General features: G+C 37.8%; 1 protein-coding gene across 1 annotated transcript in view; it reads left to right on the top strand.

Annotated features, from left to right (window-relative positions):
* The window catches only part of LOC101853654 (nuclear hormone receptor HR96), a 46,467-nt gene extending 25,167 nt beyond the window's left edge, over positions 1-21,300 (top strand). Inside the window, exons 2-5 of the mRNA XM_005088984.3 lie at positions 7,785-8,048; positions 8,937-9,054; positions 9,694-10,400; positions 13,637-21,300. Of these exons, the coding sequence (XP_005089041.2) occupies positions 7,785-8,048; positions 8,937-9,054; positions 9,694-10,400; positions 13,637-13,897 (1,350 nt within the window). The 3' untranslated portion in view covers positions 13,898-21,300. The remainder of the gene's footprint in view (positions 1-7,784; positions 8,049-8,936; positions 9,055-9,693; positions 10,401-13,636) is intronic.
* Positions 21,301-25,617: the final 4,317 nt, after the last annotated feature.

The following is a 25,617-nucleotide window of genomic DNA, read 5'->3' as shown; positions in this document are numbered from 1 at the left end:
AAATCTCACCATAACAATCACTTTTACTTGTATTAGAATAATTAGATCCAACTTTTTTTTTCTAAAATCTGTTTTGCGCAAACTTAATATTTTCTCTACTTGTAGAGCACAGAATTTACATTGTAAGCCTCTGCTCAGTCTTTTAGTATACATAATAAAATACACACACACACACACACACACACACACACATATATATATATATATATATATATATATATATATATATATATATATAGAGAGAGAGAGAGAGAGATCTATATAATCATTTTATCTTGTTTTCGGGATATTTTTCAAACTTTTTTTTTCAACATGTCATAAAATCAAATTGTGCCATTTTCTTTGAAAAGAATAGCATTAGCAGTGGACTTTTTAGACAGCGAGTCTCTGATTCAATATTTTGAAAAAAAAATGCTAATCAATGAAAATTGCAAATTGATAATAGTTTAGTCCTGTAGAGGATAGGTGGACTACGGGGTCTGCAGAGCGAAATACTAGGTTTTAGGATGTGAACCGCGGAGTCATCGTAGTGAAATAAGGTTTGGTTTAAGTAAGGATTGGTGGACCCCGGGGTCAACGTAGTGATAAATAAGCAGGTTTAAGGTGGACCCCGGGGTCTACCTAGCGAAATACTAGGTTTTAGGACAGGTCGACCCCGGGGTCACTGTAGTGAAATAGGTATGTTTCTTTAAAGATTGGTGGACCCCGGGGTCAGCGTAGTGAAATAAGTAGGGTTAATTTTAAAAGGATTGGTGGACCCCGGAGTCACCATAGCCGTAGAGGAATAAGGTTTAATTAAGGATTGGTGGACCCCCGGGGCACCTAGATTAAACCTACTTATTTTACTACGGTGACCGCAGGTTCCACCTATTCTAAAAACCTAACTAGCATTTCGTTAGGTAGACCCTGGGGTCCACCTTAAACCTACCTATTTCACTACGTTGACTCCAGGGTCCACCAATCCTTAAAATTAAACCTAGATCTACATGTAGGCTACTTATTTCACTACATTGACCCCAGGGTCCACCAATCCTTAATTAAACCTAGATCTACTGATTTCACTACGTTGACCCCGGGGTCCACCAATCCTTAATTAAACCTATATCTACTTATAATTTCACTACGTTGACCACCGGCTCCGCCAGTCCTACTATAAAATAAACTGAGATCTACTTATTTCACTATGTTGACTCCGGGGTCCACCGATCCTTAGTTAAACCTAGATCTACTTATTTGACTACGCTGACTCTAGGGTTCACATCCTAAATCCTAGCATTTTGTTAGGTAGACCCCGGGGTCCACCTATCCTTTTGGCTAGATAGACCCCGTAGTCCGCCTATCCACTTTCTTGATAATAACTGAAAACAATACATGCCAGTTGTCATGAATAGTGAAGAAAAATGATGGGAAAAAAAGACAATGAGGTAGACTATAATTTATAAAAAAAATTGCAAGTGCAAGTGAAGATCATAAAATAATTTTGTTATTTTCTGGTCATCTTTCCCGGTTTATAAAAAAAATTCAGTGGGCCAACTACTAGATCTATGTCTCTGAAGAACATTTTGCTTGCCTTTATTAGCTTTTTTCATGTACATGAAAGCATAGAATATATAGTTTCACACAAATATATGCACAATACTTTGAAAAAGAAAGATAAGGTCATTGGGTTTTTTTTCGGAATCCGTTTTACATTGAGAAAAGCGCTAAAAACAAGTTTAAAATTTTTAAGAATGCCCATAATAATATTAGTATTAGGAATCCGAAATTACTACCTAGTTGGCTTACTCTTTAATAACCATGAGCAGTTAAGAAAAAAAAAAGACAATGATATAGGATTTGTCTACATATGACCATTAGCAATAAAGATTTTGCCCATTTTGTCCAATTATCCTTGCAGGTAAAATCACCCTGCACTGTACCTCAATAAGCACAAAAGGAATATTTCTGTGACTTTGTATAAAGGTGTGGCCTAAATAAGGTAAGGGAGGGGGGTTTAGCTTATTTAGGCCACAGGTGTGGCCTAAATAAGGTAAGGGAGGGGGGTTTAGCTTATTTAGGCCACCTGTGGCCTAAATAAGGTAAAGGAGGGGGGTTTAGCTTATTTAGGCCATATGTGGCCTAAATAAGGTCACCCATGATTCATTTACTGGTACTGATGGCAGCCGACTTACGAGAACTCTGATGTTTAGCCCTTTTGTAAAAAGAAAAAAAATGCGACTGTGAGTTAAATTACTCGAAATATATAGGTAGTATTATTCACTGCGTTTATTATGCACTAGCTAAACTACCCAGTTTGTACAGATTTCTTTCATCTGTTATCCCAGAATTCTGGCGGGTGGTTGGAGGGCGCCACTGGTAGGTCCTACTTCTATACTTTCCCACTGTTGTTTATATCTTTCTGTCTTACCTTTTCCCAGCACCAAGTGACCATTATTGTGTCGATGTGCTTCTCTTTACTCAAACAAACCAGAATTTTGACTGGTAACACTGTTGAAAGAAGAGCTAGGCGGGTTCCCTAATTCCTGTTGTCCCCGTGCATTTCCTCAGTTTGTATCTTTTTATGTCTTTACTTTCATTGTCATTGTTGTCGCTTTGGCGCTACTGACTGCGGTATGTGTATACTCTGATTTCGTTGTCATTTGTGATCTTGGCGTTACGAACTACCGCATCATGTGTAAGTGTAAGAGGTTGGACTTGGTGAGTTCTGACTTTGCCTCGTGTGACTTTTGGTTATGTTCCATTCAGAAAGCGGGTGGTTGGAGGGCAGGTTGTTTATGTCTATCTGTCTTGCTTCCTTCCTGCACTTTATGACCGTCATTGTGTCGATGTGTATCTCTTAATTCAAACTATTCAACTATTTAGTAAGCTTAATTGGTGAGAGTTTGGACGCATTCAGGACCTATCAAAAGCTGTCAATTCAGAGCTGCGAATCATATCGGATACGAACTATCGTCGTGTCTTTCAGAAGTGACTATGGAGACTGGGATCCTGCACACTAAGTCGCGGGGGTTGTTTGGAGGGACTGAAAATTTCAAGTCCATTGCATGAAAAGTGTTTGATTCGTAACTTCCATTTCTTTTCGGACCCCCCCCCCCCCTTCCGCGTATACATTAACATATCTCAGTTTCACGTATACATATATCGGCTTCCCAATCTGTAACCAAACGTGCGTGAAAGGATGACGTCGTCAACCTTCCCACCGCTGGTCATGTCACACCTCCGCCCCAGGGCAATGCCAATGATTGAACTGTGTTTAGGCCGTTCCCAAAAGGGGGGGGGGGGTATTAACATGTTCGTATGTACAATAGAATTGTAAATGGGCTGACTTATTCATGCCATGCTCGTACTGTGCCGGACAACTCATATGGCCGTATGCAGTTGCGAGCGCCGTAATACCTTACTGAAACTAACACCTCCGCTTCCGTCAGTGGAACAAGGAAACTCCAACGGATGCTTCAAACTCCCACGCCAGGGAGGGAACTTGTATAAGATTTTCACACTGGACAACGACATTTATTTTCCCAGGTCTCTCTGCTCTCCAGTTGATTTATTGATGACCAACCTGAACTTGTGGTTTATTTAGTGAAATTAATTCAATTTCCTGGAGCCCGACTGACGCGTCGGTGTATTTTAAAGGCATTATTGATTTGAGCTATTTTTTTTTCTTTCTGATTTTGATATTTCAGTGTGATCTATGCCTTTGTTTCTGGTCCTTTTTTTTTGGGGGGGGGGGGGGGGGGAAAGGGGTTTATAATCAAATACTCAACACCATATTTATAGAAATAGATATCTAGTCAAGTCTGACGTCTCCCTCTACGTCTGTGACGTTCAGCCCGCCACTTCCCCGCCAATTGATTTTCTTTAGCATTTTCCCTTGGATTTTGGTGATGTGTAAAAGCTCGTTTTATACATCCTTATAAGGGTGAAGGATTAAAAAGATTGACACCCAAACACTTTTTGAAGGGTTTGGCAGGAAGTTTCGCAAACATAGTGTATACATATCTAATATATATATAATGTATATATATCCCAGCTGTCTAAACGTCTCCACGGGCTCCACATGAGTCTCGAAAAATACTCACGCCATCTCTTGAATCGTATTTCTAAGGCGAACGTTAAAGGGTGGGGATGAGGATGATACATACGTGTCATGACATGGTGGAATCAGGCGCTTGTCAATTTTTGGGCCTATTGAAGTATTTGTATCATCTAATTGACTGTTCTTTTGTCTTGCTTTTGACAAAAAAAAATGTTCATCTATCTTGAATAGAAGTCGAGATATTTAGGATTGAAGGTGGTGGGGTCGTCTGGTTTCTGACGTAAAATTGACGAGAAAATGGCCGCCAAAGTTTGCCGACTGCCATAACTAGAGAGTCATTGGAAGCTCAAAATTTACCCTTTTTGTGCCTTTAATTAACTTTTCCCTGTAAAGTCCACACAGAAATATGTTTTTAAGTGAACCTAAAAGGTGTTGAACTATTTTTTTTTTAATCGAAAAAAATTCCCAAACCGGTGGGAAAATGCCGTTTTTTTTGGTTTATTTATTTTGACGAGCGGATGATCTCACCACGATGCCTCACATATGTCAACTTTTAAATGTTTTAGGTGTATGCTGTAAATCCCCTAAATCCCCTATTATTTTTTTGACTTGCTTTAGGCTTATATCAAAGCAAACATGTTGGAACGTTTGTTTGCAGTGACTTTTATGAATGGGCTTTTAGATTCTGTTGGTCGCTTAACTTTTAAACCCGCTTGCAAAAACCCAGAAAGTGCGATTTGTTTTTATTTATCCCCTTTTAACCGCAGTCAGACGAAAGTGAACGAGCTATACATAACTTGCAGACCTATTGGTGCATTATAAAATATTCCAACTATTGGGAGGATCTGCAAAGTAGGTGTTTTGGCTGTTCACACATATAGCTGTAAGAAGAGCAAACATTTGCGTCTCGTGATGTCTTAATGAAAGGATATCATGCGTAACGAGCTGATCATCGCTGATTTCATCATGGCGTCGCATACTATTTTTGTTTAACAGTTCAAAATCCTTGCCTTTTGTGGGCTGTTAAAGGGGTCTTCTCAGGATAAAGGGATGTTTACAGGCATGTGCCTATGAACGAGCGGCAGTATTAATATTATTAAAGTCTTGAGAGGTTGCGGGGGTGAGAACGAGGAGAATCCTAGGTAAATTTTTATTTCCACTTCCACATGTAGGTGCATTGCTTTTGACTGCCTCCCTGTTGTGTTTTTGGCTGCAGAACTCTCATCATAATAGGTCCCAGGGCCGCTAAACCCATTACAAATTAATTATTTTCCAGTACTGTGTTTAGGCCGTTCCCAAAAGGGGGGGGGGGGTATTAACATGTTCGTATGTACAATAGAATTGTAAATGGGCTGACTTATTCATGCCATGCTCGTACTGTGCCGGACAACTCATATGGCCGTATGCAGTTGCGAGCGCCGTAATACCTTACTGAAACTAACACCTCCGCTTCCGTCAGTGGAACAAGGAAACTCCAACGGATGCTTCAAACTCCCACGCCAGGGAGGGAACTTGTATAAGATTTTCACACTGGACAACGACATTTATTTTCCCAGGTCTCTCTGCTCTCCAGTTGATTTATTGATGACCAACCTGAACTTGTGGTTTTATTTAGTGAATTAATTCAATTTCCTGGAGCCCGACTGACGCGTCGGTGTATTTTAAAGGCATTATTGATTTGAGCTATTTTTTTTTCTTTCTGATTTTGATATTTCAGTGTGATCTATGCCTTTGTTTCTGGTCCTTTTTTTTTGGGGGGGGGGGGGGGGGGAAAGGGGTTTATAATCAAATACTCAACACCATATTTATAGAAATAGATATCTAGTCAAGTCTGACGTCTCCCTCTACGTCTGTGACGTTCAGCCCGCCACTTCCCCGCCAATTGATTTTCTTTAGCATTTTCCCTTGGATTTTGGTGATGTGTAAAAGCTCGTTTTATACATCCTTATAAGGGTGAAGGATTAAAAAGATTGACACCCAAACACTTTTTGAAGGGTTTGGCAGGAAGTTTCGCAAACATAGTGTATACATATCTAATATATATATAATGTATATATATCCCAGCTGTCTAAACGTCTCCACGGGCTCCACATGAGTCTCGAAAAATACTCACGCCATCTCTTGAATCGTATTTCTAAGGCGAACGTTAAAGGGTGGGGATGAGGATGATACATACGTGTCATGACATGGTGGAATCAGGCGCTTGTCAATTTTTGGGCCTATTGAAGTATTTGTATCATCTAATTGACTGTTCTTTTGTCTTGCTTTTGACAAAAAAAAATGTTCATCTATCTTGAATAGAAGTCGAGATATTTAGGATTGAAGGTGGTGGGGTCGTCTGGTTTCTGACGTAAAATTGACGAGAAAATGGCCGCCAAAGTTTGCCGACTGCCATAACTAGAGAGTCATTGGAAGCTCAAAATTTACCCTTTTTGTGCCTTTAATTAACTTTTCCCTGTAAAGTCCACACAGAAATATGTTTTTAAGTGAACCTAAAAGGTGTTGAACTATTTTTTTTTTAATCGAAAAAAATTCCCAAACCGGTGGGAAAATGCCGTTTTTTTTGGTTTATTTATTTTGACGAGCGGATGATCTCACCACGATGCCTCACATATGTCAACTTTTAAATGTTTTAGGTGTATGCTGTAAATCCCCTAAATCCCCTATTATTTTTTTGACTTGCTTTAGGCTTATATCAAAGCAAACATGTTGGAACGTTTGTTTGCAGTGACTTTTATGAATGGGCTTTTAGATTCTGTTGGTCGCTTAACTTTTAAACCCGCTTGCAAAAACCCAGAAAGTGCGATTTGTTTTTATTTATCCCCTTTTAACCGCAGTCAGACGAAAGTGAACGAGCTATACATAACTTGCAGACCTATTGGTGCATTATAAAATATTCCAACTATTGGGAGGATCTGCAAAGTAGGTGTTTTGGCTGTTCACACATATAGCTGTAAGAAGAGCAAACATTTGCGTCTCGTGATGTCTTAATGAAAGGATATCATGCGTAACGAGCTGATCATCGCTGATTTCATCATGGCGTCGCATACTATTTTTGTTTAACAGTTCAAAATCCTTGCCTTTTGTGGGCTGTTAAAGGGGTCTTCTCAGGATAAAGGGATGTTTACAGGCATGTGCCTATGAACGAGCGGCAGTATTAATATTATTAAAGTCTTGAGAGGTTGCGGGGGTGAGAACGAGGAGAATCCTAGGTAAATTTTTATTTCCACTTCCACATGTAGGTGCATTGCTTTTGACTGCCTCCCTGTTGTGTTTTTGGCTGCAGAACTCTCATCATAATAGGTCCCAGGGCCGCTAAACCCATTACAAATTAATTATTTTCCAGTAAATTTTGAATCTTTTTTTCAAAATATTTTCATGTTACGAGGAAGTAAAAAGGAAGGGGGGGGGGGGGGGGGGGAGGAAGCTTAAACTCTGTGTAGAGAATTTTTATTGAGTGTCTCTAGTCTTTCTGCTGAGAAATTGTATCCCTCTCTGCCTGGCGTGGTCCTGACATGCAGGTTCAAAGCAGTTTGTCTCCTTAACACTTTGCAGTCACACAATACCCTATCTGATCACACAGCGAGAAGAGCGACTGCAACAGACTTTTCGGGCCCGTGACCGGAACAATTTTCGCCGTCACTTTATTGAAGTGACCGCAATGTGTTAATGATTTATATGTTGATGGGAGTGTCATGTAAAACATCTGCAATTGCGGTAAAAATGTTCTTGTATTTTTTTGTAGGCTTCCTCTGGCATGATGTCAGAGGATGAGATGTTTGCGTCGTCCAGCAGTGCCAGCGCGGGGACTTGCCAAGGGCAGCCGGAACAGCCCAGCACGTCTGGGATGGAGGCTGAGGAGAAGCCCTCTTTCACGTGTCGGAAGATGAAGCTGAAAGATGAGAAAACGTGTGGCGTGTGTGGAGACAAAGCACTGGGATACAACTTTAATGCCATCACATGTGAATCTTGTAAGGCATTTTTCCGGAGGAATGCGCTGAAAGATAAGGTGACTAATTTTGTCTGTTTTGTCTTAGTGATAAAGTCAGTGTCTGTTAATTCTAGGCATGAAAATTTACTGTCTTTTCACCTTTGTCTCCTTATGATATGCTTTGTTTGGACTTCAGTTGGGGCATCCATGCTAAGTGTCTGTGCTGATGTTTTGTGCCACAGTCAGTAGCTCTGACATAGAATTTAACATGTGGTGAGTAGGACGAGGAGGATTTTCATTTTTAAAAATTTACATAAAAGTGGGAAAAATGCAATGCAAATTTTCTAAAAACTGCTGTATTTTTGAGAATGATGCCCTTTCTAGATAAATGCCTGAAAGATAAACTTAAGAACAATTTAAGATGTACAGATGCTCTTACTTTAAATTTTTCTCTATCGCATTAATTTTTTTTCTTCTTATGATTTGAGAAATTGGAGCAGGTGGTTGGAGGGTGCCACAAGTAGGTCCTACTTCTTTACTTTCCCTCTTGTTTCTGTCTGTTTTACCTTTTTTCCCAGCACGAATTGACTATTATTGTGTCAATGTGGTACCTTTTACTCAGACTCAGAGACTCGGAGAGAAACTGGAATTTTAATCCCCGCTCCTGCTGCTGTTTTTTTAAAATCATTTCTTCAAGCCTAAAAAAGATATTGAAGTAAGGTTTTCTGTATGATTATGTATTACATTCCTAATGGGTGACAGAGCATTTTGTTAATGGGCCGTGTAGTATGATCCTCTTTTGCTGCTTTTTTCCATTATTGCTAATGTCCTTATCTATTCCAGGGGGCATGGCCATATCTGTGCTGACTCAGCATAATCTGCTGCTCACTGTCAGATGGCAGATACGACATTCCATGTTCTCACTGAACCAGATTAAAGAAACATTTTTTTGTATTTACTTTTCAGTCAATGGTTTGCCTTTTTGACAACAAATGTGTAGTGGACTTAAGGACCAGGCGTTTCTGTCCGGCATGTCGCATCAGAAAGTGCTACAGCATTGGCATGAATCGAGACATGATTCTAGGTATGGTTGTTGCAGATTTTTTTTTCTTCTGCAGTAGAATAGAGGAAAGGATAGCCATTCGTCCTGCTCAAATGGTTTTGACCTATTTCAGGTTTTTTTTTCCTGTCTCATTTTGATAGTTTACGGTATTATTCTATTATTACTTATTGAATTATATGGTACAGACCTACCTGGGTGCTCTGTTAGCTCAGATGGTACCACACTGGATACTGGATCCGGGAGCGAATGGCCCTGGTTCAAATCCCAGATTGGGCATTCTTGAACTTTGGTTGTTTTGGGAGTTGGTCCTATCAGAGACGGACATTAAATTCAGAGGTCCCCCGCCTCTTAAATATACTGATAGTGTTGATAAGGGCATTGAACCCATACTCTGAACACACATACAGACCTATCTGGGGTAGAGCCATGTGAAGAGTAAGTAAAGAGATAGAAGGAGGAAGTAAAAAAAAAAATTAAGACAGAAGAGAAATGGGGAGGAAGGGGGTGGGGTTATGACAGGCCTTCTAAAATGTACTTGACATAGATAAACATACTTCCTATTTTAGTTCCTGTGTTGGCTACTTAAGTAACTTAAGGTGTACCTTGCCTTTAGTTTTGTATACACAGCTATTGTATACTTCTTCCAAAAATTTGTTACAGATGATTCTGAGAGAAGGAAACGTATGAGCAAGGTCATGGCTAACCGTGCCAGGAAAGGATCAAGCACAATGCTTACGTCTCCAATAGCGGTTCAAATCAAATCTGAAGTGGATACAACAGATAGCGTGATGATCCCTCAAGAGAGTTTCCATCACATCACAGAGGTCACTAGACCTCCTACGCCTTATGGAAAGCCTCATGGCAACAGTTCGGACATCATCTTCAAGCATGTTCCTAAGGAGTCACTTCCAACAGACCGCAACATGTACCATCAGTTGTCCTCTACAGACAAATGTCTCCTCTCAGACATCACAGAAGCTTATCGCAGTACACTGGCAGCAATGCCTGAGATGGGTCCATACTCCATCGAGAAAGAGTACCAGAAAGCCTCTGATCTCATCAACCATTCTGAGGTGGTGGTTCGGAAGCTCATAATGTTTGTGAAACATCTAGAAGACTTCAAGCATCTTACTCAGGAAGATCAAATTGCTGCTTTAAAAGCGTGTGTCATGAACACCCTCCTTCTTCGGTCGGCCCTCTTTTATAACATCGAGAAAGATGCTTGGTTAACACCGAAGGGTGAGATCCCCACCAGCATCTTAAAAAATGCAACAGGATTTGTTTCCTTGCACAATAATCATGTGTACTATTGCAGGAGAGTGAAATCAATGGCCCTGGAGGACCTCAACTTATACGCCTTACTTCAGGTGAGACCAGCTGTAGATGTAGTGCAATAATGACCCTCTGAGTCCTATCTTTCTTTATCTGATGTCTGTGCCTGATATAATTCCATGATTTCAAACAACCGGTATGAAAATCACCCAAGAAGACGATACGCTGTGAAGAGCCCTGGAGACAAAAAATGAAACCAATTAGACTTCGTACTCTTTCAGAAACAGGATAAAACCATCTAAATCTTTGCCAGGAGCAGACTGTGATTGTGACGGTACCATGTATCGCTCATGTGTAAAATGCAGATGAGACTGAAAAGAACTGAAACAAAACACCAAACCAAATTCGAAATAGATCTTTTAAAAGCAAATCAAGAACTGAAAAGACATTTTTCTATAGCTGTAAGCAATAAATTTCAACCTCTGGAAAATATCAGAACTATGGGGGAAAATATACCGTTCAACACAGGAAGCTGTGGAAGAAAATACAAATAAGAAATGGATGACCCAGGATATGTTAACATTAATGGGATAGAGAAGGCAGAGAAAATCAAATGAGGCAAAGTATAACACCTTAACCCCTTGACTGTTAACCGTTCATGCACCCTACATGTTCAGGAAAAGTCTACTGTGTGCAAGAAGTCACATGTCACTGTCTCAAATCAATAATTATTCACTTATTATAAGAGACAGATCGGTAAAACTTAAACCAATAGAAAGATAAATGATGAGATAAATTCATCCATTGACAAGACCTGCTTAGAGCAAGCCATAACGTGTTAATAGATAAACTCACCTTAAAGAGGTATACCTGGTTTTATATAATTATCTGCTCTCATATACATATATCATTATTATTATTATATTATGATATATTGTAATGTGAATTACTTGTTCTGATGTCATGAATCATATGCTGTACCAGGATGATCCCCTTTTTTTTACAACTATAAACGCACTTCCTGTTTCCTGTTAAAGAAGAATACCACTACCTTTTGTCTACCTATTTATTGAACGAATGTAATCCACGAAATCTAAACGATGTTCAACCCATAAACAACCCACCAATCAACATAACCTTGTATAAACTATTGAAAGAACTAAGACTGAACAAGTGCTCTGATTCTACGCGTTGACTGCGTTGCATGATGTGTGTGAGAATAACAACACACCTCGTTTTGTTATATGGGTGACACAGCTTGTACTTCTCATCAGACTACATATAAGCTGAAGGAAAAAGAAAGAAATAGTTATATTCGTAGCCAATACTCGGAGTAGAGCAATCTATAATAATGTAAACAAGTGTAAAGAACTGAGAAAAGCGTTCCGAGTCGACGGGTCAGGTCTTGAACGATGGTTTTTTTTTGTGTGTTTAAGAAAAACAAAACACCTTGCTTCGTTTTCATTTTGGAGAGCCCGCCTTTTCTATCCAATAGTTTTTATATAGATATGACCTCATAGTTAAAAGGATAAGCTTTCAAGGGATGCTGCTCTCTTTATTCAAGACTTAGTGGAAGCAGAAATATCAGCGAAACAATACACGAGTTTTAGCCGCCGAACCAGATACGCTTACACAGCACTGGGAAGTGGATTATCGTTCCTTATGAGATATGTTCACACAGCAATGAATAGGGAAATTTTTTGAAAAAATGGAATGAAGTAAAAGAAACATGGATAAAAGATAAATGTCAACAAATAGAGAAGAATCAAAACAAAAACAGCAAACACATGCATTCTGAAATCAAAGAAGTAAGTGGGATGAAAGGATGCTCAAATACAGGATGCGTAGGATCAAAAGGAGGAGATGTTTTAATTGATAAAGGGACTGTCTAAAACAGATGGATAGTCAGAATACATAGAACTTTTCAAAGGCAATAGAGGAGAAAATTTATAATAAAGAAATAAATAAATGAACCATCAATACAGAAAGAAGAAATACAAGCTGCCATTAAGAAAATGAAACAAGGAAAAATCACAGGGCTTGGTAATATCCCAGTAGAAGTGATTGTCACACCAGACTGGGCACTGACATATCAACAAAGCTCTTGAATTCTGTCTATGACAGCGGTTAGATTCCAGAAGATATGATGATGTTAGTTTTTATAGCTTTACCCTTAAGCACCAGGTGCCACTGAGTGTGATGTGCAAAGCATAATAAGCCTTCTAAGTAATCTTATAAAAACCTTGCTGCAAGTACTAATTGGAAGATGAGAAAAAGTCTAAGATCAGAGATATCTAAAACACAGTTTGGTTTTGTTCCTGACAAGGGCTCAAGAAAACAATATTCATCTTGACAATGTTAATTGAAAGATGTTTTGAAAGACAGGAAGATCTGTATTTATCCATTGTGTATATTATTCAAAGGCTTTAGATAACGTTAAACATGATGAGCATTTTAAAATATTGGAAGAACTAGGTGTAGATGGAAAAGATCTAAGAATTATCAGGAATTTGTACTGGGACCAAAATGCTGGTGTTAGAGTTAATTGAGAATACAGCGAATATAAGCAGATTAGAAGAGGAGTGAGGCAAAGATGTGTTATATCACCAAACCTCTTTAACATATACAGTGAAAGTATTCTTAGAATTGTGAAAAAATATCTAGGTCTTAAAGTGAATGGCAAAAATATTAATGGCATGAGAAATGCCAATAACACAGTTTTTTCTAGATACTGTTGTAACGGAAAGTCTGTGTAAAGGGTTATTGTTGAATATGAAGAAAACAGAATGCATGATAATATCTAAAAATGCAGTAAATCCTATTCGTAATCTCATAAGCAAAGGTGAAAAGATCAAGGTCAATAGTTTAAATATCTAGGATAAATGTAAATGGGGAAGGGTTTTAAAAGTGTATGTAGAAAGTGTGGTCACTGTTTAAATTTCTTTTCTGTGGGTAGCAGCAGCAAGTCATGACTTTGGGGATTGCCGTCTACTCTTGCAGTGTTTGAATAGCATTATATTGATAAGCATCATTCTCATTCACTCATTAATATTTAAATTATTATATTTACAAATGATACTTTGAAGTGTAAAACCATGATTTGCGGGTGGTTAACAGGTGCACTGGTGTAATTTGCTCCTTCTTTCTTATTAGACATCTGTTGTCCTCATCTCTCCTCCATCTTGTCTTTGCATGTTACTCTTTTGTAATACCTCTAGTCTTCAGCACTTATCTGACCTTCTTGTGTAGCAACCTTTGCCAATCTGTTACCGAAGCTAATGAAACAGTGATTTAACCGATTATTACCTATTTGTCTTTTTTCTTTTGCTAGGCACTGATCATTTTTGATCCAGCCGGCTTCAATGTCACGGGTCGCGAGTTTATCTCGTCCATTCAAGATCGGTACATTATTTTGCTAAAGCACTACCTGGAGTCTGTGTTTTCCTACGATTATGCCAAGGATTACTACGTGAGCGCCCTGGACCGACTGTGTGACCTCAAAGTTCTGAGCGAGGAGCATGCCAAGATCTTGCTACAGGTAAACCCGGTGGACGTGGAGCCGCTCATGTTGGAAGTTCTCAACCTCAAGTAAGCTCAGTAACACCCACCCCCCCCCCCCCTCCCCCCTCCCCTCAACTCCGGGCAGGCTTACAAGTTTGCTGCCACGACAGTTTGTGTCAGTTCTCAGAAAAAAACGTGTACACCCGTCAAGAAAGGAATAGACATTTGTTTTGAATATTGATGCTGTGTGGTGCTGTTGACCTTGTTGTGACTCGAGAGCACACCTTTTATTGTCTCAGGGAGAGGAGGTACCCTCCTGGATGTGTCATGTGCTGCTTATTAACCACAAACACCCTGCCATTTGTTCTGCGGGTGATTAGATTGATTTGGTAACAAAGATTTTAAAAAATTAATTTGTGTATGTTTAATCCATAGAGTTTCCAACTTTCTCCTTTTCACCCACAACCTGGTATCTTTGCTTTGCCAGCCATTTTGTTAATCAGTCTTCACTTACACTTAATTTCATTTAAGCTTTGTAACTTCTGTGGTTTATAAATGAAATATCGGTTGAGCCTTTTGATAAGATACTTATAGGGGTCTTCTACCTGCTTCATCACAATATGGTTGTTTTAGAGGCTGGACCTCTGATTAAACACCCATATGTAACTGACCTGAACTTCGAAAGTTCTTCAGGCAATATGTTAAAGAATGCCTTGTTTAGAGTATGAGCTAGGGTCACCTTCTTTTTAGTGGAATTTGTTAAGGAGTGAGATAATGATCAGCTGTGAACATTGTGTTTCATAAAAGGCCAGTACAGATACAATTCTTCACACTTTCCCATATCTCTTGCCTGTTTTGATAATGTTATTTCTATGATTTGAATACCTTTTCTGGTGTGAGGAAAGCATCTAATATAATGAAATGGTCTGTTTGACCTGACCAGTGTAAAAAAAGTGCAAATTTTTGCCTTTTGGGATTTCTTCTATGCTCCTGTTGTAGTATGCTTACAATTTATTACAGACTGTTTTGCTAAAAACTAACTTTCCGTTTTTTCAGATTTTAAAATATTTTAGTGTTCTGTTTTTCATTTTCCGCATTCCTTCCAATTGGGTTCTAAAGAAGTGGATAGTCGCTACTGTGCACCTAGTGGGAGTGGCATCCCTAGCTCATATATACCTATCTGTTTAGTTTATTTTTTTTATGTATTGGAGAGACCTACTTTAATTTTTTTCTTGAAAATTAATTTTTTCCTGTCTTGACAAAAATGGCCTTTTATGTCAACAAGTTAATCTTATTGTCTTATGAAAGATTAAACAACAGCAATATATTTGCTTTGAAGAGCAGCTTTGAAGATGGATTCAGTCATTTTCATCTTTATATAATTAAGAAAAATATTGTGGATGCCTGATATCCTGCGTAAACATTGGTCTCCTTTTTTTTTCTTTTGTGGCTGTTATTTTCTAAAAATTTCGTCTTTAAAAAGTTGGGGTTCACACTCTCCTTAATTGTTAAAAATTGGTGTTAGCTGAATAGAAGTAATGTCTGTTCACAATGAAGCGAACGTTTTACTGCAACTCTTGTGTGTAAAGTATTACTATTAGTATTAGTGGACAGCACTAAAATTCTTGACAATATTTTAAAAGTTGAAACTCTAGAATGGCTTCTTGATCAGATTAGAGTGTTCTCGTTTGTCTGCAAATACCATATTTTTTATAAAGGATTTGGTAAAGCCCGGTGAGACTACTTTTGCGTCTTCTATAGAAGCTACCACTCTTTTTTGTGTCTCTAATGAATAAAAGGACTGATATGAATGGCTATAGAGATGTAGATGGTAGGTTCTTGAATGCCTTCTATGTTTATTAACTGTTTCCTTTGACTACTCCCTGAGAAGTGTAAGGATATTGTGCTTACTGGTCATGTACTCCAAACTCATTCACAGTCTTGAAAGAAATAAAAAATCATAGGAAAGTTGTTTTATCATGTATGGATATTTTAAAAAAATGTAGTTTACATGCTGTCCTGTAATTTGCTGAGAAGTTTTCCAGAAAGTGACGTTCTTAGAGCTTACTCCTCTCCTTTTTGTGCTATCAACTCTCACCCCTCACATCTTTCCTTTTTAGACCTTTTGTTCCTCTCCCCTCTCTTTCTCTCCCTCTCATTCTCTCCCTCTCATTGGCTTTTCTTCTCCCAGGCTGTGTCCCTCTGCCCCCCCCCCCCCAATTCTATGAGCTGATAAAATTTATCCACAGATCATTTTCTCAGGTTATTGAGGTTTATGATTATATAAATATATTCCCAGCCATATCTTGCATAATTTACTTTTGTTTGTCAAGTCTTATTGTCAGTACTTATTATTGATTTTAAAAGAAATACTTCAGCTTCATTTTTGAGTTGGTTACACACAGAGACTCATTCGGTCTGTTAAGTAGTAATTATTTTATTCTTTACCTATTTATGTTGACAGAGGATGAGGAACTGCTCTTGAATGAGGTTCTTTTCAGACGCTTTGTTTTTAAGATGAATCCTAATTTAATTTTAGTTTGCTAGTGGAAATTTGTTTCATGGTGAAATACCCTTGCTACTGTAATTAAAATCTGTTTATTTTACAAAGTTTTTGTTTTGCTAAATGCTCACTACTTTAAACACCTGGATGAACAGTTTTCTATTGATATTGTGCAGTATAAACCTGTGACGTAAGTTTGAAAGAACTGTCCCTTTTTCTGCTACTTTTTGGTGTTGATATTCTAATGGTTAAACTCCTAGAGACTATAATTGTTTTTCGTCTTTGAATCTTAGCAGAGGCCAATGTTTTACCGGTATCCTTAATAAAGATACTTTTGACAAATTTCTCACCTCAACCAGGCATGAATAGCTTCCAGAGTGAGACAATAAAAAGATCTTATTATCAGTATATTAGTGTTCAAGCGACTGTAAAATGGCAGCTTGCACGGAATGCTTCTGAAGAATCTTTTTCTGGGTTGTGAGCGGCTTGGCATTTTAGAGATACTACAATTTGCAGATGGGACAGTTCTCTTGATGTGAAATTGTCTCTTTTTTTTGTATGTAGGTGCATGTGCTGTCAGGTGATAAGACTCCATTTTGCACTCTGTCTACTGTACAGTGTTATCTTTATTTCTGTTTTCCACAGCAGGTTCAGGCTTGCAATAGAATGTTGATCAGTTCTGCTCAATCTGTTGTACATTCATTTGATATGAACTTCCTCTTGAATGCTGCTCCAGTGATTGCCAAATCAGTCTGGTGTTTACCATGCACTGCACAGTTCACTGTATGAGGCGTACATGATATCTGTCCAGCCCACAAAGATATATCTTTATATAAGTGCCATTTAAATTTGTTTTATAATGTGAACCATGAGTATGTGTCTTGTCTAGTACAGCGAGAAAGCACAGTCCCTGTTTTTGGTGTTAAAATTTCTGATTTGTTGAAGGTGAAAAAAAAGTTGAAATCATATCTGTAGAATCACATGTTGTAATGTGTAAATTTGAGATTTTTATTCTTCTGTGAAAACTTTTGACTTTTCATCGATAATGTGCTGTTGCTGTCAAATAATGAAAAGTATGTTGTATTTATTTACCCTTTCGCTTTCATTTTATGGCTTGTTATAAGAGAGGATCACAAGGAAATAATTCTGTTTAAACTACATTAATTGTTGAGCTCACAAGCTGAACGAAAAAACATTTATACAACAAATACAGTGATGAGAAGATAATCTTGTTACTGCCTGTTGTGTTCTCCTGTACTTGTATCTACTACATGTAGTTGAATTGACAACATTGACAGAATTGTATTCTGCACCGGTTGCATTGTATTATAATAATACAGAAAAGGCTGAAGCAGTTTCTATTGTTAAAAAGAAAGTTCCGAATCTAGATGCTCTGTGTCTTTTATGTATTTTTTTCGTTAAAGAAATGTTGGGTTTCAGTTGATATGAACTGAAACATTTGCATTGATTCTGGCTAAGGAATTTTGACCTTTTACCGGAGTATGAGAGAGAGGTATTAAGAAGGCATTGATTGAACCATCATTTGTGTTTGTGTCAGGACGCTAGAAAACATATTAGTTTAATTGATAAAAATGAAGAAAATGATTTCAAATCATTAGATTTTTCCCCCTTTTGCCTGCTGGGAACAAAGGGTCACAAACTTACAAAGTTCACTGTGCAATGTATCTATTTGTGGGGGGAAAAAAGCTCAACTGTAGAGAAGGACACTTTGTAGGAAAAGTGCTCCGTAATTATTTGTTTGATACTATGCTTATGGGTTGGGGTTGGTACGACATTGTGAGTTTGACAGCCTGCGAAAGAGGAAAATACCACAGATGAAAACATTCTTTTACGGTGCAGCTGGCTAAGATATAGGTCTATTTTTGTAATAATCATATTATGGTAATTTTAACAGCCAAGATGAAAATTCACAGATGTATAGCACCATGCTCAATTTACTAACTCATGGGATTTGAAAGAAGATAAAAAGGAGGTTTTAAACAGTAAAAGGTCTTTGATCAGAACTTTTTTTTTCAGCCTTGTATTAAGTCACCAGTGTGTACATGCTCTTACGTGCGGTTCATGTGGAGTGGGCTTGTCCCCTCAGGTTTTGGAACAAATAGATGGGGCCTGACCTCGTTTTCTCACCTTCAAAGTGAGTGTCATATGGCCAGCTGTTGTTTTGTTTGGGAGCATTGGGCGCCTGACTTTGTGCTATATCTGTTCATCTTTCTTAACTTTGCTATTTAGCAATCTTTGCTGATCTAGTTTTTTTTAACATTACTTGTTTGCCCTGGACTTTACATGTATTCATACAATTGATACAAAGGGACAGAAATGAATGACAAAATTTTGGCAGCATTGGTATGGCTGAGTTGATGACACGTTGCTTCTCTTCAACTTTGTTCTCTTTGATTTCCATCTTCTTTTCTCATTTGCAGTCAAGATAAATGGGATGTGATGTTGTACAGTAATCACCGTGCCCTGCATCTAGCTGTATACTGCTTCCACCTGGGCCTGGTGCGTGCTAGCAAATGAAATCCAATCTTGTTCGGTTAAACGTCTATCATGTCTAACCAGTGCACCAGTCTCTTTGGAATTTTCACATTTCGCCGAGAGAAAATTGTTATTTAAATAATTTCAGCATAGTAAGAATTATTACAATATAGCTAGCAGACTAGTTGAAAAGAGGTTAGGAATTTTAAAAGTGTAAGCTATCAGTTATTTTGTGAAATGGATAAGCGGTCTGGACAAGTTTTTGTAACAGATATAGCTTTACCAGTATTCTCATAACAAGGTGGGTAGAACAGCAACTGTTCTACAAGTATTCTCGCTGGTTCGGGGCCAGAAGTTAAGGCAGTGAATCTGACATAATCTTCAGAACATAGACAGTAGAACCAGTCAAATGATCTTCGCAATGTTTCTTTCAAACTTTGTAACAATACCCTATTCCTTCTCTGTACAGCTTCAGAGTGCCCCACTCACCCTTTCTGTAAATCCCCCCCCCCCAAAATAAAGCATCCTTCATCCTGGACATGAAGTACACACTGTAACAGATTGGTTACTTTCCCCTCTGAGTTCCATACTGTTACTTCTATTTACTTGTACGTATTACTTCCATAAGTGATTCAAAATTGGTTACATTTGTATGCTTTTTTTTTTCTTCATTCGTTTCCAAAAATGACTTGACACTATGCCCCCTCAGGACGCCGATCGGTGACAGTAAGAAGCCATCCCTTTTCCCCTGTATCTTGGTCCGTGGGGATATGTGTTGCGCGCTGTACACGTTTCGTGGGTGAAAAGTGTTAACAAGAACGGCAGCGTTAAGATTTATGAATGTGTATAATGAAGTATGATTCCAATATGTAAGAACTAGCGTAGTTATTCTTAAATTGTAGTACATAAAATTCAGAAATTTTTTCCATATTTTATTTCAAATGTTTCTATCATGTATATTTACATTTAATCGGTGTGCTTGTTTTGGAATTTACATTGATGTACCCTTTCTTTATGCCTGTGTGGCTGGTGGTCAATGCTTCTTTTCAGTTCTAATCATGAAAGTACATTTGCTTGGCCATTTCATTCTTTGCAGAGCATATTGGTTTAGTGAACTTATGTTCAAACAAGTACTTTCTGTGATATTATGAGAGTTTCTGTGAAGCAGAATGCTTATCCTGTTTTGTTAATTTTGTGAAACTTAAAAAGACCCTGCCACCATTTGGAAACTGGCAATTACTTGATGTTCCTGATGCCTTCTTTAGGCCCAGGCTAAATACTTATATATGACACTGGTGAAAAATTGTATTTTTGTTTGTTAAATAAAAGTGAATGTTTAAGACTGCTTTGCCTGCACAAATTGATTAGTTATTTTGTTTTCATAGAATGATATTGAAGAATTAGGTGAACATGTGCATTCTCCCATGAAATTTTATAAAGAAATTATTCCCTGTAAGAAAAAAATGTAATGGTTTTTTAAATGTAGGAGCTGTGGATCACTATGACATTTAAAAAAACATCCGGGCCTGCCAAATGGAAAGAAACCTTTTATAAAAAAGGCAAAGTAATGAAGTTAATGGTACAAAAGTAAATTAGAAAGAGAGTAAAAGCATATTTTGATTTTTGTGCTGAAATTTGCAAAATGGAAAGGTCCCTTTTTTTGATAAAACAGTGTGCTGCTTATAAATCGTAAAGAGAAAGGAGACTTATCCTGTCTGTGGCTTATCCAAGATAAAGCCTGTTGTCCCCACAGGATAATGCCACATCTTTTTAGAAAGATGCTCACCAGAGCTACTGAAGATATTATTTTCATATAAAAGACTATTGTCTTTAATATTATCAATCATGTTTTTTCAAGTGTCCTCACATTTTGTGCAACCAACTGCCTGGCATGGAAAAATAGGAAAAAAATAAGAATTTGAAGTCAGTAGAATTTTGATTTTAAAAAAGGCATCTAGGTGTAGAGGGTAAGGTTTCACCGGAAATAATCTCAACAATATATATATTGGGAAAACAATGTCACATGATAATTCCGGAGAAACTAACTGACTTCATGCACTCTCTTTTCCAGCACATATTTTCAGGGCATTGCAGGCGGTCAAATCTATCCTAAAACAAATAGAGAGATATTCCTGAAATCATTTTTGCCTACAATAATACAAGTTTTATCATTTTTACCGTAAGAAAGAATGTTCACTTTTATATTTCATTAATCAAATGTAATATTTTGCTGTGGTTGCCTGTACAATTACCATGTTATGTGTTTAGCAGCAAGGGGAGAAATGAGTGAGAGAGGGATAAATAGAATAAAAGATAACGGAAGAGAATGTAAGGTGTTAATGTGATGCTATGTATTTGTGTGTGTGTGTGTTTGTGTGAGTGTGTTTGTGTGTGTGTGTGTGTGCTTGTTTGTATGTGTGTGTGTGTGAAAGAAGAAAAATACACTGTTATTAACTTTCAGTTATTATGGATTAATAAAGCACATCTTATTTTTTTTATTCTTGTCTTTTTAAGAATCCCATAGAATCACAATTTCACTTTTGATTGTAGTCAAAATTACAACGGAGTCAGCATTTTGTTGTGTGGCTGATTATGTTTTAAGTAAGTTGTTGTTATTTCATTCTACTTCTACCTCAGTGGTTCATCATGTCTGTGTCTTGTGGTAAAATGTCTGTCTTTTACTCTAAGATTTCCTATAGTGCAATTTTCTGAAATGCCAGAGAGTTTCTCTGAAGGACCCTGAAGAGTTGCTGTATTATTATGCTTTGTTACTGTGATCGATTGTATTATATTACAGTCTGTGGCTGTCTTCCTTGTATGTCGCACATCAACTATAGCTTGTTCTTCATCTTACCGCAGTTAAAACAAGATAAGATTAAAGCGCTTTGCTTGATCTTTTCACTTTTGCATATGGATGTAAGAGTTGGATGACCAACAGAATCTAAAAGCCTTTTTATAGAGGTAACTACAAACTAAGGTTCTAACATGTTTTCTTTGATATATACTAGCCTATAGTGGGTTTAAAAAATGATAAGGGATTTACAGCATGCACCTAAATTATTAAAAAGTTGACGTATTTGCCTCAACACTACACTTTTAATATAATCCTAAGAAACACCGTCCAACAGACAGGGTGAGTACTTTTCGAGACTCGCGTTGAAATGTCTTGACAGTCACGGGATGAAATCTACAGGCTTACAATGAACTTTAGGGACAGGGTGGTAAAAGCAGTTTGTTGGCTAGGTGATTGTAAGTAATTTGTTTTAGTGAACTTGTATGTGCACCCAATGAGCGGTTTTTAATATGGGGCCCAGATTGAGAAACTTTTTACATTACTGGATCAAGATTTTTTAAAAATAATTTTTGTTTGGTCGCTGGCCTGCACAAGTACCATGCAAAGTTTCAAGGGCATAGTTAATTAATAAATGAGCCAGAATTTTTTTTTAAATGAGGACAGACGAAAGGGAACAAGCTATAGGCTTTTCTTTGCCATTCTAATATTTTGAAACCTCTAGTAAAACATTGGTTGTTTGATTAAATGGACATCAGTGATGAGCTACATTTGCCCATTGAGCCAAGGTTACAATTGTGAGTCTACCTGCTTCTGATTTGGACTTAATAACTTCCTATTGGTTCGTCAATTTTAGCATTTCTTTGTCTAGGACATAACAGTGTTCATGCGCATACTCCCGAAAAGGATGGATGATCTTCCTTAAAATAGGCTATCGTAAGTTGAGTACAATGTTTGCTCAGGGTGCTGTATTTAACAGTGAAGTTGGCCCAGTGGAGCAGCAATAATTTTTCTTTTTTGCTGTTTTCCCTTTGTGTGATTACTACGTAGATTTAGTAGATGGGAGGCCAGTTTGGAACAGCAGATAATATGTGAGGCATCGTGGTGAAATCAGACACTCATCCAAATAATGGAATTTTAAAAAACCTGCCTTTTCCCGCCGATGTAACAAATTTTTTTCGAATTTTGGCTTTTTGGCTTAACGCCTTTCATGTCTCTTTAACAACCCATTTCTGTAATCTAAGGATTATACTGAATAACATTGATTAAAGACACGGAAAAGTAAATTTTCATTTCCCAATGACTCTCTACCTATGTAAATTACCAAGCCTTGGCGGCCATTTTCTGGATAATTTTACCTCTGAAACCAGGTGACCCCCAACTTCTTCAATCAGAAATATCTTGACTTCTGTTCAAGATAGATGGGTATTTTTTTTTCATCGAATGCAAGACAAAGAAACAAGCTTTACGATGATATCATTGACTCCTCATGCCCAAAAGTTGACTAACGCCTGATTCCACTGTGTCGTGACACATATTATATAGCCATTCTTAGAGATATTTAGAATTTTACTTTGCATTTTTCTGTGTCAATCTTTCATCCTTTGAGATTTCACCTGTATATATGGAGTCTGAAAGATATGGTTGCCAAGCCTTCCCATTTCATTATTTGTGAAAGAGACTATTTGATGAAAGGGATGCTCTTTCAAAAATTTCAGATTTGGTGTTGCCTGTTGTATTGAATTACTTTATGTGTTTCTTCTGTGCTTTTCCCCTTGTGATAAAATGTGACCAGGTGTTGTAACTGATTGTTAATGGGGATTATTATTATTATTATTATTATTGTTATTATCATCATTAGTTGTTATTATTTTTAATTGTTATTTTATATCATTATTATTATTATTTTTATTATTATTATTATTATTATTATTATTATTATTATTAAAGGGCTCTTGGAATGAAACACAAGTGCCCATATAGTGTTTATGTGTGAATATTATGGCTAATAGTATTGTTTAAAATGTAATTTAGATGAATAGGACTGTATGTAAGTCTATTGTGATTTCATCACATTGACTGATCTCAAAATCTGGAAATGTTGAAGTTAGCTGTGTATACATGTATATTATATTATATATATATATATATATATATATATCTATATATATATCTATCTATCTGCCTGTGGAAGTTGCACCTGTTGTGAGACAAACAGAAATTAGTAGTTCAAGTTGGGTATTGATTTTTATCCTGTCAAATAACAGGACGTACTGGTCATGCCTGTGTATCTCTGGATTACCGGTGTTATTTTGATTCTATAGAGATGTTATGCCAAGGATTTTTGTTTAATTGGTGTGAAAATTAACGGATTTTGTCCCTTTTTAAAGTTTTATTTCGTTTCACAATTATCAGTCTGATCCAGTTACAATAACGCACCCTCCTCCTTCCTCCTCCTCCTTCCTCCTTCTCCTTCCTCCTCCTCCTTCCTCCTCCTCCTTCCTCCTCCTTCCTCCTCCTTCCTCCTCCTCCTTTCTCCTCCTCCTCCTCCTTCCTCCTTCTTCCTCCTCCTCCTCCTCTCTCCTCCCTCCTCCTCCTCCTCCTCCTTCCTCCAATAGTGAGGGCAGAGATGGAGATTGCACCATAAAGCCTCAGATGACCAGCACAGAATATGTGACTCCACATTTCCCAAGCTGAGTCATACTGATACAACATTGGAGGAGGTTATGTTTTCTGTATCCCTCCCCACCCCCGGTTCCCATCACTCCACAAAAAAATTCAGTTACTCCTGCTCACTCTAGCCAAGAGGGCCACATGATGAGTACAGTGCTGGTTCCAGTTTCTTCTGCGTTTGACATGACACTTTTCTCTCCAAGTTTCAGTGGCTTGCTCTTATGGTTGAAAATCGCCGCAGGCAAGTCCTTCTGTAATATCCTTCCTCTTTTATCTAAGTATGTCCATTTGTTTTTTCCCCAACTTCACACCGTACACCCCCCTCCCCCCCCCCCAAAGCAGGCAGTGCTACTGACTGAAGTTGTCTTTAAGCCATTCTCAAAGGGCGTTATTAGCATGTTCTTATGCACTGTAGAATTGTAAATGGGCTGATTTATCAATGTCGTGCTCATACTGTGCTGGAACAACATGGGAGAACTTCTGCTTTTTCTTTCCTTGTACTTATTATTATTGTCATTGTTCCTCTACTTCTTTTGTATGTTTGCCATTCTCTTGTGAACTGCTGTTTCCGGGGTGCCTTGATAGTCGGAGCAGACTTTGTGCTGCTGAAGCTAGAGAGGAGATGAGCAGAGTAAGCCTGATTCCCCGTTCGGACTTCTCTGTTGACATCCATCCCTTGGCACTCATATGACCTAATGCAGTTGCGAGCGTGCCGTAAAACCTTACTAAAACAAACAAACAAACAAACCGTTATCCTGTAAGGACTTCTCTGTTGACATCCACCCCTTGGCGCCCAAATGCCATTTTGGCGGCCTTATGCAGTTCGAGCGCCGAAAAACCTCTACTAAATCTAAAAACCGTTATCCTGTCGGCGAGCTTCTATTAACTCATTCTATCATACAATGTCTCGCCTTGTTGTTGTAAATCTCTTGCCTCCTGGTACGCGATGAGAAAGCGGCCAAGGTAAGAGTAAGAGGATGCGGTAAGAGTAAGAGGACACATTACGGGCTGGGGAAAAGTCTTGCAATTTTGCGTTATAGTTATAAATTCTTTCACAGATTTATTTTATATTTTTGTTTCCCGTTTTTGTAGCAGATTAAGGAAGTTTGAAGATTTCATGTATTTCTGTGATGTATAGGGAAGTAGATTAACATTCCTACGCTTTTACCTTCTGTCGTTGTTAAAAATCATCAGAACTATTGTATGTTACTGCAGTACATTATAATATTTATTATCATGAAAAACGTCTATATAATCGAAGTGCCATATTTTGTTCCCTGTGATTAATCACCTCTTGAAATTGTCACTTAAGGATGTAATTTTATATCAGTTTTGTTTTCACATCCCC

This window comes from Aplysia californica, unplaced genomic scaffold (genome assembly GCF_000002075.1).
Source record: "Aplysia californica isolate F4 #8 unplaced genomic scaffold, AplCal3.0 scaffold00002, whole genome shotgun sequence".
NCBI lineage: Eukaryota > Metazoa > Mollusca > Gastropoda > Aplysiida > Aplysiidae > Aplysia > Aplysia californica.
Note: the sequence above shows the minus strand (reverse complement) of the source record. Positions and strands in the feature narration are given on the sequence as shown.